This window comes from Gracilinanus agilis, chromosome 4, assembly GCF_016433145.1.
Source record: "Gracilinanus agilis isolate LMUSP501 chromosome 4, AgileGrace, whole genome shotgun sequence".
NCBI lineage: Eukaryota > Metazoa > Chordata > Mammalia > Didelphimorphia > Didelphidae > Gracilinanus > Gracilinanus agilis.
The window spans coordinates 24,156,021-24,175,902 of record NC_058133.1 but is presented as its reverse complement, the minus strand read 5'-3'; the positions used below and the strand labels follow the sequence as shown (position 1 = coordinate 24,175,902).

Sequence of the window (19,882 nt, the reverse complement as noted above, 5' to 3'; positions counted from 1 at the left end):
TCTCAGACCCCATTTTTTTTGGACCATCTCTATAGCTTTTGATACTACTGATCACCTTCCATTCTAGGCCTCACCCGCCTGGTCTTCCTTAACATTATTCTCCCTTGCTTTTCTGTCCATCCTTTCTCAGCCAGTTGGTGGCACAGCTTGACAGAGACCTGAGTTCAAATCCATCCTCAGGCATTATGACACTGACCAGCCTTTATTGCCTCGGTTTCTTTAGCCGTTAAATAGGGATAACAATAGCACTTATCTTGTAGGCTTGTTAGAATCAAATAAAAATAATATTTATAAAATGCTTAGTGGGGGCAGCTGGGTAGCTGAGTGGATTGAGAGCCAGGCCTAGAGATGGGAGATCCTAGGTTCAAATCTTGCCTTAGACACTTCCAAGCTGTGTGACCCTGGGCAAGTCACTTAACCCCCATTGCCTAACCCTTACCACTCTTCTGTCTTGGAGCCAATACTCAGTATTGACTCCAAGACAGAAGGTAAGGGTTTAAAAAAATGCTTAGCACAGTGCTGGCACACATATTAGGTACTATATCATTTCTTTTCTTTCTTCTCTTTCAGTCTGTTGCAGGAGCATCATTAAAAAACAAAACAAAACATCAAAACCTTACCTTCTATCTTAGAATTAATACAAAGTGTTGGTTATAAGACAGAAGAGCAGAAAGGACTAGGCAATTGAGATTAAGTGACTTTTCTTCCCAAGATCACAAAGGAAGTATCTGAGGCCAGATTTGAACTCTGGACCTCCTATCTTTAGGCCTGGCTTTCTAGTTGTCCCTGCAAGATTATCACTCATGTTCCCCTCCCCCTCCCCAACATCCAGGTTTCTGCCTCAGGCCCTTTTTATTTTCCCTCTTTGGGGATTTTATCTTCATTTCCCGTGGATTCAATGTTCTTCTTTGCAAATGATGCCCAGATCCCCACATCCAGCCCTCTTACTCCTGAGTTCTAGTCCTGTGTGGCCTCCTGCCCAGAACATATCCAAAATGGAACATTTTATTCTATCCTAATGCCAAGGCAAACACCATTCTTTCAGGCACTAGAGTTCCTCACCTCAGCATCATCTGGGACACCTAAACTCTTGCTCACCCTGCAGATCCAATCTGTTGTCAAGTCCCCTTTTTTCTATTTGTCTGTTTCCTCTGCTCTCCATCCCCTGCTCTCTGCTCAGACAGCCACTGTCCTAGTTTGGACCCTCATCCCTTTTGCATGGTCAATTCTTTTTGATGAGAAGAAACACAGACAGAGTCCTGGTTCTGGAGTCAAGAAGATGCGGATTCAATTCTACCTCAGTGATTTAGTGAGTGCGTGACCCTCCCCTCTCCTGTTCCAGATTCCTGGTCTCTAAAATGAGGGGGTCGATCTCTCAAGGTCCCTTTCATATCTAACTCCACAATTCCCGGGTTCTCTCATCTCCTGGCCTCAAATCTCTTCCCCCTTCAGCTCATCCTGCACTCAAATACTCAAGAGAAGTCAATGGATCTGTGATCTCATCGGCATGGTCACTCCTTCCGATGACACAGATGGTAGCCCTTTAATATCGTGTGGCACTCTCGGCCATGTCCTACCCAGAAGTTCACCACAGACGCATCGATCAGGACCTTGGTCAGCTCTGGTCATGGCCAAGAGTCCAGGCCATCCCTATGGCCATCCATGGTTAGCCTTTGCTCTTGTCACATGATGCCCATGGGATTATGCAGCCAACCCTCCTGCACCAGCAGAGAAAAGCAGACTGTACCATCCTGTAACAGATCTAAATACGGTCCAGAAAAAATATCACTTGATTTTCAAGGTAAAAAGCTCAATCACTAGGAAACTAGCCCCCTAGTGATGAATTCTTGGCTGTGCAGTCCATCCTCCACACTGATGTCTAATTGATATTTTGAGAGCATAAGTCTAGTTATGTCACTTCTCTCCTCCCTACGCCCCTCAGGACAAAATACAAATACTGGGCTCAAACAAAACAAACCTGGGTTCAAATCTGGCCTCAGATACGTCCTAGCTGTGTGACCTTAGGCAAGTCACTTAACTACAATTACCTAGCCCTTACTGCTCTTTTACCTTAGAATTAATACTCGATTCCAAGACAGAAAGTAAGAATTTTAAAAAGAAAAGAAGTATGGAGCAAGGGGTGCTCAAATGTTCTTTCTGACGTAGGGGATCCCCTGATTGTCCTCTGCTCTCCAAGTATTATTGCTTCCCATTATCACCCTCAAAATAATTTGCATTTACTTTGAACATTTTGGTATTTGCCTGTGTACATAATGGAAGCTTTCCTCAGTAGAATGTCAAGTCCTCGAGGGCAGGATTGTTTCGGTTTTGTCTTTGCAGGCATGAGAACTAGTCCATAATAAATGCTTAAACATACTTGGGGAACTGGACTAAATTGAATCCAAAGAGATGGGTTCCTATCCTAGCTCTGCTCCTTGCTACTTGTGTGACCTTGGATACACATTTCCCATCTCTGGGCCTCAGTTTACTTACTTTAAAAAAGAATCCCATTAACCCTTAACTTCCATCTTAGACTCAGTTCTAAGAACAGGTTCCAAGGCTTTTGTGGTAAGGGCTAAGCAGTGGGGGTTAAGTGACTTGTTTAGGAAAACACAACTAGGAAGTGTCTGTGGCCAAAATTGAACCCAGGACCTCCCATCTCCAGGCCTGACACTATCCGCTGAGCCACCTAGATGCCCCTCAGTTTACTTACTTGTATGAGGAAGGGACTGGACTAGGTGATTTCTAAGATCCTTTCCAGCTTTAAATCTTATAATTGTGTGTGTGTGTGTGTGTGTGTGTGTGTGTGTGTGTGTGTGTGTGTGTGTTTAGGAGAGGAGAGTGATGGAAGAAGCCCATAGAGAAAGGAGGAAGCAGTAACCACATCTTCTCAGAAGGAGACTTGGGACCCCCAAAGCTCCCACTCAGAAATTGTCCTAATTCACTCATTTTGGGAAACTATTACTCACTTTCCCAGCCCCATTGGAATATTATGGGAAGATCTCTGGTCCAAGTCTTCTTCTCTGTGTTTCTCCAAAGGCTTCCTGGCTTGGTGCTTTTATAATGATAAATATAAAGTCCCACAAAACTAATTTTTAAAACTTATGATGGCCCATCTATGGGTTTCAGTTTCCTTACCTATTAAGGGGCACCAACTTATAGTCAGGCTGCTAGTGGTACAATGAATAGAGCACTGAGTGTATAATCAGGAAGACTCATCTTCCTGAGTTCAAATAACCACCTCATATACTCACTAGCTGTGTGACCTTGGACAAGCCATTTAACCCTACTCGCCTCAGTTTCCTCATTCATAAAATGAGCCAGAGAAGGAAATGGCAAACCACTCCAGGATCTTTGCCAAGAAAACCCCAGAAGGGGTCATGAAGAGTCGGACATGACTGAAAGGACTAAACAACAAATTTAAAAATAGACCAGCTCATCTGAACAAGATCTAGTTTTGGTGGACTGCAAGCTCAGGATAAATCAACATGGCAGCCTAAAAAGGAAATGGCATCTGAGGCTACATTAAGGAAGGTGTGACGTGTAGGATCACCAAGGTGACAGTTCTTCTGTGTTCTGCCCTGGCCAGACTACACCTGGAATAATACGTTCAGACTTGAGCTCCATATTCTAGATGGAAGGCTATTGATCACCTGGAAGGCAGTTAGAGGAGGGTCACCAGGATGTGCACAATTTTTGTTCATTTGTTCAGTCCCATCCAGTTCTTTATGACTAAGCACACCAGGCCCTTCTATCTTCCACCTTCTCCTGAGATCCGCCCAAGTTCATGTCTGTCGTTTCCTGACACTTTCTTTCCTTTTTGTTTGAAGAACTCTTATCTGGATGATAGCTATGAATCTAGTTTTAGATCTGGAAGAGACCTTGGAGCTCATTCAGTCCAGCTCCATCATGATACAGATGGGGAAACCGAGAATGAGGGATCATACTCTAGTTTGGTCCCAAAGAACAGACCTAGGAATAATGGGGGTGGAAGGTAAGGAGAAGGAAGGCAGGGAAAGCCACAGAGAGGCTGTCATACTTGCATTTTCTACTAATTAGAGCTGCCCAGTAATTGAACAAATAGCTGTGAGTCCCTGCCTTTGAGGGGCGGGAAGGTCATTTGGCCACTTAGCTCGACAAACTAGCATTTTAGGCAACTTGGGTTTACAGAGCAATGTTTCTGGTACTAATAAAGCAAATGCTTGGCTGGAGGCAGTAAGCTGTAGCTAGTGTTCAGAGCTACTCAGAAGAGGCTTGGGGTACTTCTGGAACAGCGAGGGGCTCTTCATCAGATGCTTTTCAGTTGTAGCTTCTCTAGAGGGTCTTGGAGGAATTTCTGACTCTTGGTCAGGAATGGGGCTGGAGCAGGGCAGACTCCAAGTCTGGGATAGTCTGAATTCTTAGCTCAAATGTCTTAGGAACAAAAGATCCTGGCCATCCCTTCTCTACATGCTCCCCTTCATTCCTCCCCTCCCCCCTGAGTATCCCATGGATCTGGAGTAAGCCTTTTCTTCCCTAACTCCGAAGCTATTTCCTCCATAACTGAGATCAGAGTCTGTGTCAATGGGACATTGACCCTGAGAGGGCCTAGCCTTTTGCCTTCCCCAACAGGTTGAGTATGTTTGGTCCAGCCACACCTTTATTTGTGCAGCTGCTGGAGGCAAAGCTGGGGATCAGCCATTCAGCCATTTCCTCCTCCCTCTCCAGCCCTTCCCTCCCCCTTCCTAATCTGCTGACCCCAACAACTAGGAAAGTCTTATTTTAACCTCCTTGTCTCATCTCCTGATGGCAATAGGATCCGAGCCATTCTCTACAGTGCAGATGAGGCTGGGAGGGCTTTTTTCCCCTTCTTTTTCTTTTGTTTTAAATCTCAGTCCCAGAGAAAAAATAATTGAGGGCTACCCACAAGTAAGAAACACATTTCTAAACATGTTTTGGGGAGGATTCGCATGTTTGTTTCTGTATATACATGTGAATGAAATATTTTTAATAGGACCCTGACTTTCTCCATGTACTATTTGGAACATGAATAGATAAAATAGCATGGTACAGGGGGCCACTGGGCGGCTCAGTGGATTGAGAGCCAGGCCTAAAGATGGGAGGTCCTGGGTTCAAATCCGGCCTCAGACACTTCCCAGCTGTGTGACCCTGGGCAAGTCACTTGACCCCCATTGCCTAGCCCTTACCACTCTTCTGCCTTGGAACCAATACACAGAAGTTAAGGGTTTAAAAAAAAATAGCATGGTACAGCAAAAAGTGTGCACACTTTTGTGTTCAAATTCAGACTCTTCCATTCTGCTACCTATGTGTCCTTGGGCAACTCAACTAACTTCCCTGGACCTCAGTTTCCTCATATGTAAAGCAAAGGAGATGGGTTAAATGGATCTGAAGTAGATTCCAGCTTTCAGTCTATGGTGGGATAAAATGTCAAAAGAATTGAAATTGTCCGTGATCCAAGGGCATGGTGGGTGTCAGGCCCCTGAGGTGTTAGTCTGGGAGAAAAGTTTCATGAGGAGCTAAAAGTCCTTCTCAAAGAAATGTAGAAGTGCATTTATAACTGCCCATAAGAGATTTATATATGTAAATATGGCAATTTCTATACATACATATATATAGATAGACAAATCTCAGCTCTTACTTTCTGTCTTAGTAACAACTCTAAGATAGAAGAGGAAGGGCTAGGCAAAAGGGACAAGTGACTTGCCCAAGACCATATAGTTAGGAAGTGTCTGAGGCCACACTTGAACCTACGTCCACCCAACTCCAGGCCTGGTACTCCATCTACTGAGCCACCTAGCTGCCCTGTCCATAATGCATTAGAAGAGCCAGGAGCGGACCACCAATCTGGGGGGCTGCTGGGACTTTTCCATAGAGGATTTATGGAAAGATGAGCACAAGGAACAGAAAAGAGGAGAAGGGTCTACATGGACTGATATATAGATCTATCTATCTATCTATCTATCTATCTATCTATCTATCTATCTATCTATCTATCTATCTATCTATCTGTCTATCTGTCTGTCTGTCTGTCTGTCTGTCTGTCTGTCTGTCTGTCTATCTATCTGTCTATCTATATTTCTTTCTTTCTATCTATCCATCTATCTATCTATCTGTCTGTCTGTCTGTCTGTCTAGCTAGCTGGCTATCGGCACAGGTTGCTTCACAGCACTCTCAGAGCTCAAGAGTAAGAAAAATGAATTGAGTTTCATTCAACTGGTTTAAAGTGGGATCCTGGGATTTAAAAATTAATTTCAACCAGTCCAACATGATGTTTAAATGTCAGTTTCACATTTTTGCCATTTCCTCTTTTTTTTTTCTTTCTTTTTCTTTTTTTTTTCTTTTTTTTTTTTTTCGGTCCAAATTAAAATCTGTCTATCTGTCTCAGAGTATGGGGACCACATTGACCTGTGGGACTTTGGGCAAGTCACACAAACTCTCTAGGCCTAAATTTCCTCTGCCATAGAATTAGAAGATTGGCTTATGTGGCCTTCAAGGTCCTTTCCATCTCCAAATTCACGATGTCAACGTCCCATCTTGGAGAGCTGCCCAAAGGCACTGAGGGGTTGGGGACTTGCCCCTGGTCCCCTCCACAGCACGTGTCAGAAGAATTTGGATTCGAGTCTCCTTGACTCTGAGGTTGGCTGGTAAGAAATTCACCCTATTGGGCAGTGCCTCTCTCTCCATTATGGTGAGCTGTATTGGAAGATGGAGTTGGAAGGCAGGAAAACCCCGTGAATTTGTTGTTGTCGCTCAGTTGTTTTTCACTTGTGTCTGACTCTTCGTGACCTCATTTGGAGTTTTCTTGGCAAAGACACTGGAATGGTTTTGCATTTCCTTCTTCAGTTCAAGAAACTGAGGCAAACAGGGTTAAAACTCCTCAGGAAGAAGAGTCTTCCTGCCTCCAGGACAGGCACTCTCTCCACTGCACTACCCAGCTGCCCTAAACATTTATTAGTTGTCTACTATGCGCCAGACCCTTTGCTAAAAGCACTTTCCTGGGAAGGTACTCCCAGTGAGGAAATTCCCTCTCATAATGCAGATTGGAACCTTCCCAAGCCTTTTCCATTAGGACACATTTCAGCCAAACTGGCCTATTTTCTTTCTACGTCCCACCTCCTTGCCTTTGCACAGGCTATTATTCTCTGAGGACCTGAATATTCTTTCGTTTTCTCTTTCTTGGACTTTATTCTTTCAAGGTTCGGTTCGTGAGCCCTCTATGAGGTCATTCCTGATTGTCCCAGCAAATAGCACTTCCTCTTGTCAGTTTAGTGGAGGGCAAAGGGACAGAACCTGTGATTAAATGGGTATAAAGAATTCTTGGATAAGGAAATTCCCTCTCTCAGTCAGCACTCTCACCTTTTCATTTTCATTTTCATCTTTAAATTTTTTTTAAACCCTTCACTTAGAAGAGTGGTAAGGGTGGGCAATGGGGGTCAAGTGACTTGCCCAGGATCACACAGCTGGGAAGTGTCTGAGGCTGGATTTGAACCTAGGACCTCCCATCTCTTGGCCTGACTCTCCATCCACTGAGCTACCCAGCTTCCCCCCTCACCTTTTCATTTTTAAATGGTTTGGGAAGCACGGAGAAGTTAAAGGACTTGCTTAGGGTCACCTAGCCAACAGAGAAGTGTCAGAGTCTTGGATTCAAGGCCAGCTCTCTTATCTATTCCAGATCACTTGTTGTATTTACTTTTGAAAAGGAAAGAAAATAAAGGGCAGGAGGCGAGGGGGAAAAGGAAGAAGCCCAACTGAAGAAAGTGTCCAAGTACACATCCTACTTTTGCCCCACAAGGGTCCCCTTGACCCTTCCCTCTCCCTCCTCTCTCCCCATAGCCAATCAGTTGCCAGGTCCGATTGCCTGAGGGCACAGCCCGTCTCCCATCCATCCTTGCTGTCCCCTCACTGGACCACTCTCCGAGTTCAGGCTCTCTTCACCCTTCAGCTAGACTATGTAATGGCCTCCTAATTAGTCTCCTCTAACCCATCCTGCACAGACTCCCCGATTCATGTTCCCCATTCCTAGGCCTGCCTTTCTCAGATATCTTTCATGGCTCCTCACTGGGAGGATGAAGTCCACATTCCTTAGCCTCGTGTCGGATCATTTGTCCTCACCTGTTCTTTCAGCTCGATTTCCCATTGCTCTCCTATAATCATTCTTGGTTTCTAGGCTGGATAACTCATTTTCTCCTGAAGACAGCCCCTATTCTCCCACCTCCGTGCCTTTGTAATCACTAGTGTCATAGCCAAGCGTCCCTTCATCTCTGTTTATGGGACTCTTTTTCTTTATCCTTCAAGGTCTAGGTGGCTCCTTCCTTAAGAACTTTTCCATGATTAATACTGATCTTTTGAACCAGACAGGAGCTTTCCCTCCTTCCTCTGGGGTAGATGGGTGATGTAGTAGATAAGAGTCCAGGACCTGGAGTCAGAGAGGTCTGACTTCAAATCCAGCCTTAGACACTTACTGGCTGTGTGACTTTGGACAAGTCACTTAACTTCCTCGCCTCATTTTTCTAAGTCATAAAGTGGGACTAACAACAGCACCAACTTCCTGGGGTTGTTGTGAGGATCAAATGAAATAATATTGGTAAAGTGATTTGCAGACTGTAAAGGGCTATAAAAATATTAGCTGCTCTTATTATTATCAACTCCCTCCTCCTCTTCCTCTGAAATCCTGCCACTTTGTGCGTGTATCTCTCTCTTTTCTTAAACCCTTACCTTCTGCCTTAGAATTGATACTATCAGTTCCAAAGCAGAAGAGCAGTAAGGGCTACGCAATGGGGGTTAAGTGACTTGCCCAGGGTCACATTTCTAGGAAATGGCTAAGTTCAGATTTGAACCCAGGACTCTAGGTCTGGCTCTCTATCCACTGAGCCACCTAGCTGCCCTCTGTATCTCTCTTGATGTCCTGCCTTCTATGTTAGCTTCCTGGGTCCATTTCAAGAGAAAGTAGGTTATAGCTAGAGGGTTGAACTTAGAAGCAGGAGGAAGATATGAGTTCAAATCCCACCTCTGATAAGCTCTAGCTGTGTGCCTATAGACAGATCATCTATGTACAATAATATCCCTGACAACCAGAAGCATCCAAGCTAAAGACTAAGTTTGCCCCTTCAACGAGGGGTTGGCTGTCTCTTCACTCCTCTTATACAGCAGTCCCTTATGGACAATAATAGCAATAGCTGAAGTAATAATTCATCTTCCTCCCCCCCCTCGATTTCTTTCTTTCTTTCTTTTTCTTTCTTCCTTCCTTCCCTCCTTCCCTCCCTCCTTCCTTCCTTCCTTCCTTCCTTCCTTCCTTCCTTTCTTTTTTTTCTTTCTTTCTTTCTTTCTTTCTTTCTTTCTTTCTTTCTTTCTTTCTATTTCTCTTTTTCTTCCTTTCCTTCTATCTCTCTGTCTCTGTCTCTCTGTCTCTCTGTCTCTCTGTCTCTGTCTGTCTATCTGCCTGTCTCTCTCCTATTACAATTAAGTGAGTGGCCCAGAATCACACAGCTAGGGTGTGTCTGAGGCCAGATTTGAACTCCAGACCTGGGGCTCTAGCCTAGCTGCCCCATAACTTATATTTCAATGACACTTTATAGCTTGAAGAGTGATTGCCTTGTATTATATCCTCATTTTATTATTTTATCCCTATTTTACATAGAAGGAAACTGAGGCTTAGAGAGCTTAGGGTGCTTTGTCAGTGTCACAGTTAGTGAGCATCAGAGCTAGGACTCAAATCAGGTCTCCTGAGGCGGTCAGAGAAAGGACAAGGAAGCTTGGAGAAATGTTCTGGGGGATTCCGCCCAGCCTGAGTCAGCCTCCCGCAGGGCCCCAAAGCAACACACCCTGCTAAGTTCTTCTCAGCCCAGTTCCCCAGCATCTTCATGGGGCCGCTGCAAACTGGTTTCTCCACTCTCCTTCCTTCCCCCTCCCAACACCCCAACATGAGATCTCTATAGAGCAGCTTCTACTTCACTGATAAGGACCTACAATGTATTCCCTGATCCTCCACTCCTCCAGGCAGCCTGCCCTGATCATCCTTTGCCTGAAAATGATTCTTTAACTCTGGTCTTAGGATTGTGTGTGTGTGTGTGTGTGTGTGTGTGTAAACAAAAAAAATAAACAAACTTTATGCTTTTTGATTGACTAATTGACAGAGTGCCCCTCACCCAAAGGACCTATTTGCTCCTCTGTAAAATGGGCATGTGGACTGGACGACCTCTGAAAGGCCAACTCCCTGTTCTGCCATTCTGACTCAGTAAAAATGTGCCCCCACGGCTGAGAGAGGGGAAAAGCCTTCAGAGGATGCAGGAATCAGCAATTTTTATATTTATCGTTTAGTAATTTATAAAGAATAAATGTAAGATGTTAGAGCTGCTAAGCGAGCAGCAGTCATTTACTGAGGACCGTCTTTGTGCCAGGCACTGTGCTGGTTGGGTCCTTGAGACTCTGGAATGGTTCAAAGGCAGCTCAGTGTCATGGACATGGGGAGCTGCCTTCTGAGTCAGCAAGACCTGGCTTCAAGTCTTGCCTCTGTGATTTTGTAGATGTGACCTTGAGCAAGTCACTTCCCTTTCCAAGGTTCCAGGCAATTCTCTGAGAGCATACAGGTGAGAGAAGGTGGGGGGAGTTTCCTCATGTGGGAGCCCCCTGTTCAGGTGAAATCACAGACAGAGTCCCCATCCCTATGAAAGTAGGATGTCATAAAATTATTTCCACTAATGTGTCTTTTCTTTTTAAACTCTCACCTTCCTCTTAGAATCAATCCTGTGTATTGCTTTCAAGTGAGAAGAGTAGTAAGGGCTAAGCAATGGGAGCTAAGTGACTTGCCCAGGGTCACACAGCTAGGGAGTGTCTGAGGCTAGATTTGAACCCAGGTCCTCCTGTCTCTACCCCTGACTCTCAATCTAATAAGCCACCTAGCTGCTCCCCCTCTTCACCCCCGCCAACGTGTCTTTGACCACCTCCATGTCCAGGGCTCTATGTTCAGTGGAGAGGGAGATTTGAAGAAAAATACAACCAACTGGACCTTAAGGAGTTTACAGTCTGGTCAGGGAGGTGAGGTGGACAAAGATCCTCCTGCCATCCATGGGCATCTGCTGAAAATGATCAGTAGAGAGGCAGAGCCAAAGGATGTTGGGGCTTCTGAGAAGGAAGGAAATCTCTTTTGGCTGGGGGAAACTGAGGCAGGCATCACAAAAAAGGAGGCATGGGGGCTGAGCCTTGAGGGGTGGGAAACGCCCGTTCATGAGGCAGTGAGTACCCTGCAAGCAACAGATCACAGGCTCTATAAAGAAGCAACGGGCATCCCAATGGACTGCAGTTCATAAGTCATGGATGGAGCATAGAGGTGGGACAGAAGGCTGGCAAAGTACATTGGGAGAGAAGAAGCTTGAGATTCCAGTTTCAGGACTCTGGACTTGATGGTGATGGCAATGGGGAGCCATTGAAGGCTCTATATTCCATAAAATCTAGGAACAGTGTATTTCTCATTTGCGGAAGGCATCTGCCTCCCTTTCCCAAGAGTTTAATCATTTTCCCTAAGACACATCAGCCGCGGGGACAAAACATAACCTCGGAGAGAACCCAGGCGTCCCAGAGCTGAAAGGAACAACCTTGTCCAGCTCTGGGCCCTGCTAAGCATTAAGTCATCGAGTCAGCAAACATTTATTAAGCTTCTATTGTGTGTCAGGCACTGTGCTAAGCCCTTTGGATACAAAGACAGACAAAAATTGGTCCTTGACCTCTGGGAGCTCACAGTCTAACAGGGAAGACAACATGCAAACTAAATAATAAACATTTCTACAGGCATGCACGCTTCCATATCTAGATATAGAGCAAGTGGAAAGCTATCTTGGAGGAAGGGCATTAATGGGCAAGGATAATAAATGTAATAAATAGGTGGCAGCTGGGCGGCTCAGTGGACTGAGAGCCAGGTCCAGAGATGGGAGGTCCTGGGTTCCAATCTGACCTCAGATACTTCCCAGCTGTGTGACCTTGGGCAAGTCACTTAACCCCCATTGCCCACCCTTATTGCTCTTCTGCCTTGGAACCAATACATAGTATAGATTCTAAGACAGAAGGTAAAGGTTTTTAAAAAAAGAATTATGAAGAATTAATTATCTAGGAGCAGCTAGGTGGCTCAGTGGATAGTGCTAGGACTGGAGATGGGAGATCCTGGGTTCAAATCTGGCCTCACTCATGTCCTAGCTGTATGATCCTGGGCCAGTCACTTAACCCCATTTATCTAGCCCTTACCACCTTTCTGCCTTGGAACCAACATAGTATCCTTTCTGACAAGAAAGTAAAGATCTAAAAAAACCCAATCAGTCATCCAGATGTGGCCTGATAAAGATGAGGACGGAGGGCCTGAGACTCTGCCATCTCCTCTGTGTGGATCTGGCATCTCCCCCAGGAGAGCCCTGTAAGGGCAGGCAGGGGCTGAGCCTTTGTCTCATCGTGTCCCCCGTGTGCCGCGATGCCTGGCAATAGCGAGGGATTCATGAAAGCTTCTTGGTGCTGCCCTTGTTTTGGAAGAGGACCAACGACGGCCCGGGTCAGTCGAATAAATAATGTTCAACGTGAAATGTTGACTGACTGGCCCCCCTCCCTCTGGCAAGAGGGCAGCCAGCCTGCATCCTTCTCCTGCCTGCTCAGGGCCCGCTGCAGCCTTTCCAGATCATCCCTTCACCCCCACCCCCACCCAAAGGTGCTCTCAGTCACCTAGTAGGGGTGCTTCAGGCTCTCTGCTAAGTTCTGGAGTTACAGAGACACAAGCAGAAGGCCCCGCCCTCAAGGGGCTCCCACTGGAATAGGGGACACGACATGCCTTCATTGAAGTGTGTGTGTGTGTATCTCTTCTGTGTCACTCTGTGTGTATTTATATACAGTGTAGGTAGATGTGCTTATATGTATCTATGCGCGTGCTTTAATCTATGCATCTCTATGTTTATGTACATGGAATGAGAGAGAGGGATGGATGGATGGATGGACAGACAGATGGACGGATAAATAAGTAGGAAGATGGATGGATGGATGGATAGTTTGATGGTAGGCAGGTAGGTAGATAAAAGGAAAAATGGGCACATAGGTACACGGACAAGATGAAGGATGGATAAACAATGGACAGAAAGATTGAGAGATGGATGGATAGATAGACAGATAGACAGATGGATGGACAGACAGACAGATAGATGGATGGATGGATGGACAGATGGACAGAGATAGATAGATAAATAGATGGATAGGATGAAGGATGGATGAACAATGAATAGAAAGACTGGGATGGACAGATGGATAGATGGATGGATGGATGGATGGATGGATGGATGGATGGATGTACAGACAGATAGATAGATAGACAGGTAGATAGATAGATGGATAGGATGAAGGATGGATGAACAATGAACAGAAAGACTGGGATGGATAGATGGATGGATGGATGGATGGATGGATGAACAATGAACAGAAAGACTGGGATGGATAGATAGATGGATGGATGGATGGATGGACAGACAGACAGACAGACAGATGGATAGGATGAAGGATGTATGAACAATGAATAGAAAGACTGGGATGGATGGATGGATGGATGGATGGATGGATAGGTAGATAAGTAGATAGATGTGTGCACACACACATATGTACATATAGAATGAACAAACAAATACAAGCTGATTCCAGTGGGGAGGCCGAGGTCCTCTGAATTCTCCTGAGCACACCTGAGCTGCACAGCATCCCATAAGAGAAATGAGTAGGAAAGCTCTTCGGGGGGTAGGCGGGGGGCTATTTTCTTTCTTTACATTCTATCTATGTCAGCTGCTGCCTAGCGTCCTGATGCACAAGGCCAGCCCTGCAGGGGGTCCTGTCTTCCCCAATACTCCTGGCCTTTAAGCCCCTTGTGGGTCATGGAATTAGACCTATCAAAGGACCCTGGAGTTAACAGAGTCCTGAGGTCCCAGATGTGGCTTTGGAAGGTTCCTCAGAGGCCATCTAGTTCAACTCTCCTCATTTTACAGATAAGGAAACTGAGGACCATGGGACATGAGGTAAACCTGCCTGAAAAGTTACCTAAATAACGCATCAGTCAGTCAGTTGAAAAGCACTTTCTCTGGGCTTAGTGCTGGGCAGACAAAGGCCATGTCCAGTTCCTACTCTCTCAGGAGGTCATAAAACCCCTACAAAACAAGCACATACACGAGCAACAAAAGGGAACTTGTAAAGACTGAGACTCTCGGCAGGACTTGGAAGGGCTCTCTATAGAAGGTGAGGTTTTAGCTGGGACTGGAGAGAAGTCAGGATGTAGAAATAAGGGGAGACTGTTCCAGGCACAGGAGAAAGCCAGAGAGAATGCCCAGACCTGAGAGAGTGTTCTGGGTGGGGAGTAGTCAAGCCAGTTTCACTGGATCCCAGAATAAATGCGAGTGAGGCATAAAAAAGCCTGGAAATGCAAGAGGGACCAGGTTGTGAAAGGCTCTGAATGCCAAACAAGAAAGTTGATCCTGGAGGTGATAGGGAGCCACTGGAGTTTATTGAGGGTGGGAGGAGGGTAACATGATCTGACCTCTGCTTTTTTTTTTTTAAACATCCTCTGTCAGTATCAATTCCAGTACAGAAGAGTGGCAAGGGCTACACAGTCAGGGTTAAAATGACTTGCCCAGGGTCACACAGCTAGGAAGTGTCCAAGGCCAGATCTGAACCCATTTCCTCCCAACTTCAAGCCTGGTGTTCTACCCACTGTGGTACCTAGCTGCCCTTTGCCCTCTGCTTTAGAAATGTCACTTTGGTGGCTAAATGAGGGATGGATGAAGTGGAGAGAGAATAGAGGCAGGAGGACCCATCTGCGGCCACTACAATAGTCCAGGAGTGAGGACATAAGGGTCTACACTGGGGAGAGGGAAGCAGCAGAGGAGGGAAGGAGGCACACTGGAGAGAAGGCTGCAGAGGTAGAATTAACAGGTCTTGGCAACAGCTTAGAAAGGGAGGGTGGGAGAAAGGGAGGAATCTAGGATGAAACTTAGCTTTCAAGTGTGGGTGCCTGAGAGGACGGGCACCCCCTCAGAGGTAACGGGGAGATTCAGGAAAAGGGACTATAACCAGAGCAGCAGCCAGCATTTACTTAGCCCTTCTAGGATGGCAAAGCACTTTACAGTTCTCGTCTCATCCGGTCCTCACGGCGGCTCCCAGGTGTAGTGCCAGCATTATGCCCATTTAACAGATGAGGGGAATAAGGGAGGTGGTGTGGTTTGCCCAGAGTCACACGCATTAGAGTTAAGATTCGAACCCAAGTTCCCGGACTTTGGAGGCAGGGCTTTTCCCAGTGTCCCATAATATCTAGTGCTAAGCGAAGTGCTTAGCACAGTGCCTGGAACAGAGCAAGCACTACTGGAATGCCAGCTATTTCTAATGTTCTTATTTTACAAGTAGGGAAGCTGGAGCCCGGAAGGGCTCAAAAGACAGACCTGGTTCAGACTTGAGTGTCTTTGTGACTTAGTGAGCTCACCGTCACCAAAGGTATTCAAGCCAGGTCTGGACAAGCACTGGTGAAAGATGGAGGATGAAGAACTAAAGTAGGTACAATTAGGCTCGATGCCCTTTGAGGTTCTTCTAGCTCTGACCTTCCAGTTCTGGGGCCCTTTCTGGGTCTGGTCATCCCCCACTTCTCACGTCCTTCTTGGCTTGGCCGTCTTTGGCTAAGCCTGTCCCGGCGGTGCTCACTTATTGCTTGTTCCTCATCTCCCAGGACACCGGCTCCATCTTCCCTCAACTTCCCGAACCCGCCTTCCTCCCCCCCGTTCCTGGAGGTCCACCCCGGAGAGCCGGAGCGCCCCCGTGGGCCCAGGGAGGGTCACTGACCTTCTGCCCGTAGGCCAGGCCTTTGTCGTAGAGGGCGATGCCGGCGGTCAGCTTCTGGACCTGGTCACTGTCGCTCAGGAAGCCCACGTCGAAAGCGGAGGCGTAGCCCTGCTCGGCCAGGCAGCGGGCGGCCCTGAGCTGCAGCTCGCCCTCGCCGGCCTCGTCCTCCTGGGCCTCCAGGCCCATCAGGCAGGCCAGCCTCTCGGTGCAGCGAGCCCCCTCCTGCTCCAGGCCCAGCTGGTCGTAGACGTGAGCCAGGTTGGCCCAGGCGTTCAGGTTGTCCGGCGCCTCCTGGGTCACCTGGAGGAAAAGCTCCCGGGCCTGCTCCAGCTCCTCCAGGTGGAGAGAGAAGACGCCCAGGAGGTTGCGGACCGCGCAGCGGAGGGGCCCCGCCTCCAAGTCCAGCTCCGTCCGAAGGCTCTCCCTCTGGAGCTTCATGTCCCGGCCTCGGAAGGGGGCTCCGGAGCCCGGCTCAAAGTTGAGGTTCAGGTCCAGGTGGAAGTGGCCAGGCAGGTACTCCATCTCCTCCAGGAGGGCTTCGATGTCCTCCTCCTCGGCCATCTCCTCCGGGCCGCCTCCCGGGGGCAGAGCCCCGGCGTTGGGGAGGGCTTGGAGCATGGCGCTGGAGGGCCGCCCCGGGCCTGGAGGAACCCCGTCCCAGCTCTGCCGCTTCCTAGCTGCGCGGCCCCGGGCAGGGGCTTTCCCTGGGCCGGCGTCGTGCCCCCATGTGTGAGATGAGGGCTTCGGAGGAGGCGATTCCTCCGCGGGCGGTCCGGCTTCCGATCCTGGACTCCTGAGTTGCTGCAGCAACGTCCTCTCCCCTCCCCGGGCCAAGCCCTCCTAGCTGGCTCATCAGGTTTGTCCAAGTCCGGGGAGGAGCTTGTCGGGGGAGAGGCCGCCCGAGAGGAAATGGAATGGAAAGGTCAGTAGGTGCCACAGAGAATCGGGAGCCCCGAGAGGCCGCCCAGCGTCGGCCGAGAGCGGGGAGCGGGCTCAGGACCCGTCTAGTCCCAGCCCCTCCCTTTACAGAGGGGGAAACGGAGGCAGGCCCTGAGAGAGAACGGCACTTACCTGCCCGAGGCCACACAGCGGGAACTCGCTGGATGGGGGCCTGAGCCGGGTCCTGGGCTCTCGGGTGGGAAGTGCCCGGCTGGAGAACCATTAGCTGACTGCCGGCCAGCTGACGTGCCGCCCATCCCCGGCCCCCACCCAGGCCACTCCGCTCTCTGGAGAGTGCTCCAAGGTGGCGAAAGGAGGAGGTGCGGGCTGAGCAGAGGAGAGGCCTTTCCCTTTGCCTTCTGACTAACTGTTAAAACCGGCTCTGCCCAGCCAGATGTGTGTGAAAGAAGGGGATGATGGGAAGATGGCTGAGGGTGGCAGAAAGATCAGGGGACCCGCCGTGGGGCGAGCTGGATGCCGGTCCTGGTCCTGCCACCCACAGGGCGACCTGGGGCAAATCCCTTCTCCTCTCGGGCTTTTTTAGTGCCCTTTTTAAAAGCGGGGCGCGGAAGGTCTTAGGCTTGTGTTAAAAAAAAATCCACTTCATAAGGACACCGTAGGGGAAGTATGGCCAGACGGCAGCCTATATGGGAGAAGTAGCTAGAGAAGCGGAATGCCTAGAAAAGGTCTGAAGGGTCTCAGTGGATTGCAAGTCCAAAAAACCTCATGGAATCCTGTTGTTCTTGTTGTTGGGTCATTTTCAGTCATAAATGACCCTTTATGACCCCATTTGGGTTTTTTCTTGGCAAAGAACCTGGAGTAGTTGGTCATTTCCTTTTCATTTTACAGATGAGGAAATTGAGGCAAAGAGGGTAAAGTAACTAGCCCTGGGTCACATAGCTAATTATCTGGATTTGAACTCAGATCTTCCTGATTCCTGATTCTTGGTGTTCTACATACTACACCACCAGGCTGCCCCTCCAGGGTTGTTAGGAAGCTCAAATGAGATAACATGTATTTAAAAAAAAAAAAAAAAAAAGGTGTTTTGCAAACCGTAAAGCATTTTATAATGCTAGTTTTGAGCTGTTATTATTCCAGATCTAAGTCAAGTTCAGTGCTTCATCCACAGATCTAATCCAACCCCTTTTGGAAACTAAGGACTAAGGAGAGGAAATGACTTGACTAAGGTCACACAGTGAGTAAACTGCCAAGCTGAGATTTGAGCCTGAGTCTTCTGAATCTAAATCTAATGATGCTCATCATGGACTATTCAGGGAGTTCTTCCAACAAAAGCAAGTTGGCTCCTTGGCTCTGGGCTGGGGGATGAGGGTGGTGTGTGTGCAGGAGAGAGGATTCCTGGCCTTGGAGATACCCTCTAATACCAAGGCTAAAAGGTAGAGAGGTTTCTGCGCCAGGAGAGTTAGCTTCTACGGATATGGGCCAGGGAGCTGAGGAGCCTGAATAAAGAAGCGGGGGGGCCAATCAGGAATCGGAGAAGGAATGGGGGTGGTCTGAGGGTTAGGCTCCAGGGTCAGTGCTAGGAGAGCAGCCGGGGTCTGAGGGACAGATGGAGCTCCCAATAGGTGGCCTTTGGCTCCCTACTTTGGGCATCCCTGAGGGATGATGGGAAAATCTTCAATTCTTGAGGAAGCACTTCTCAGGGAGAGGAGCTGCTCCTGATCGGTTACCTAGATGTTCTCTGTCACTTACCCCCTGGGTGACCGTGGGCAAATCGTTTCCCCGGGCCTCAGTTTCTTTGTTTGTCAAATAAGGGCCCCAAACTAGAGGGTCTCTAAGGTACTTCAGGGAGATAACAGAGTGAAGGAAAATGAACAGGTATTTGTAAAGTGCCCAGTACACGCTCAGCCCTGGGGACAGTCCCTGCTCTCGAAGCACTCCCAGACTAGTGGGAGACACAACATTCTAACAACTGGGTACAAACACGATCTCAGGGTGAGGGCTTAAAGGCTGGCAGGATAAATTGGGGGTCACCTCAGAAGGAAGGCATTAGCACTAGAGGGGGACCAGGAGAGCCTTCGTGGGACATCCACATCGTGATGTTTGTTGTTGTCTGATCTCTGCCCCCTCTGATGGCGCAGCCTCCTGCCTCCTCCTGCCCCATGGAGGGCTGCGAGTGGCTCAGCTTCAGATACCTGGGACATCTGAACACACACATGTGTTAGGGTCCCGGGGGCCGGGGGAAGAGCCTGCCGGGAACCCCCGATGAATAATCCGAAAGAAGGATCGCTGGGAGGCTGGAAAAGCCCATCAGGAGACAGAAACGACCCCGCTTAGGAGAGGCGGATCTGGTTCAGCTGGCACAGAGACGGAACGAGGAGCTTTAGAGACAGATAAAACAGATGCAACGGGAGGGGCAGCGAGGACCCCCTTCCACAAAGAGAGTCCCCAGCTATGCTGTCAGGGCCAAAGCCTCCCTGCCAGGGCCAGGAGCCATGATCATGAGCTGCTTTAGTCCCTCCATCAATAAATACATGAAACCAAGTACTCAGTCTCATGGGGGTTCCACGCACGGAATCACAGAACCTTCCCCCCTAGAGTGCGGCTGTTAAAAGCCCTGGAGGCTAATTCGTGTCCTCATAATTACTGCCATGATGTACCTACACACACACAGTTCTAGGCATGCTACTCCCCTGCTCAAGAAGCTTCAGTGATTCCCTGTGTCCTTCAGGATCAAATAGAAGCACCTCTGCTTGGCCTTTAGTGCCCTCACAATCTGTCCCTGGCCTGCCTCTCACAGGCTAGGGCTCAGCCAAACTGTCCTGTTTGCTGGTCTTCCTACCTAATGTTCCATCGCTTAGCATCATACCTGTGCCCAGGTAGTCCGTCATGCATACATTCCCTCCTTCCTTCAAAGCTCAGTTCAAAGGCTGCCTCCTCACTCAGCCCTCCCAAGTTACCTTGTTTTGTATGCTGTATTAAGGGAAGCTTTAATAGCTTCAAACGCCTTAAGACACATTTTTGGTAGCCCTTTAGAGCTGGATATGTTGCTTTCCTTAACTGAATGCAAGACTGAGGGCAAGAGCAAATTTGTTTTTATCTTTGTATCTCGGGGGCGCAGCACAGTGCCCGGCACACAGTAGGATCACAGACA

At 48.1% G+C, this 19,882-nt stretch overlaps 1 protein-coding gene across 1 annotated transcript in view; it reads right to left on the bottom strand.

The window, feature by feature from the left end:
* Positions 1 to 16,449, bottom strand: part of TTC22 (tetratricopeptide repeat domain 22) — a 41,940-nt gene extending 25,491 nt beyond the window's left edge. The window contains exon 1 of the mRNA XM_044674155.1: positions 15,832 to 16,449. Within this exon, the coding sequence (XP_044530090.1) occupies positions 15,832 to 16,449 (618 nt within the window). The remainder of the gene's footprint in view (positions 1 to 15,831) is intronic.
* Positions 16,450 to 19,882: the final 3,433 nt, after the last annotated feature.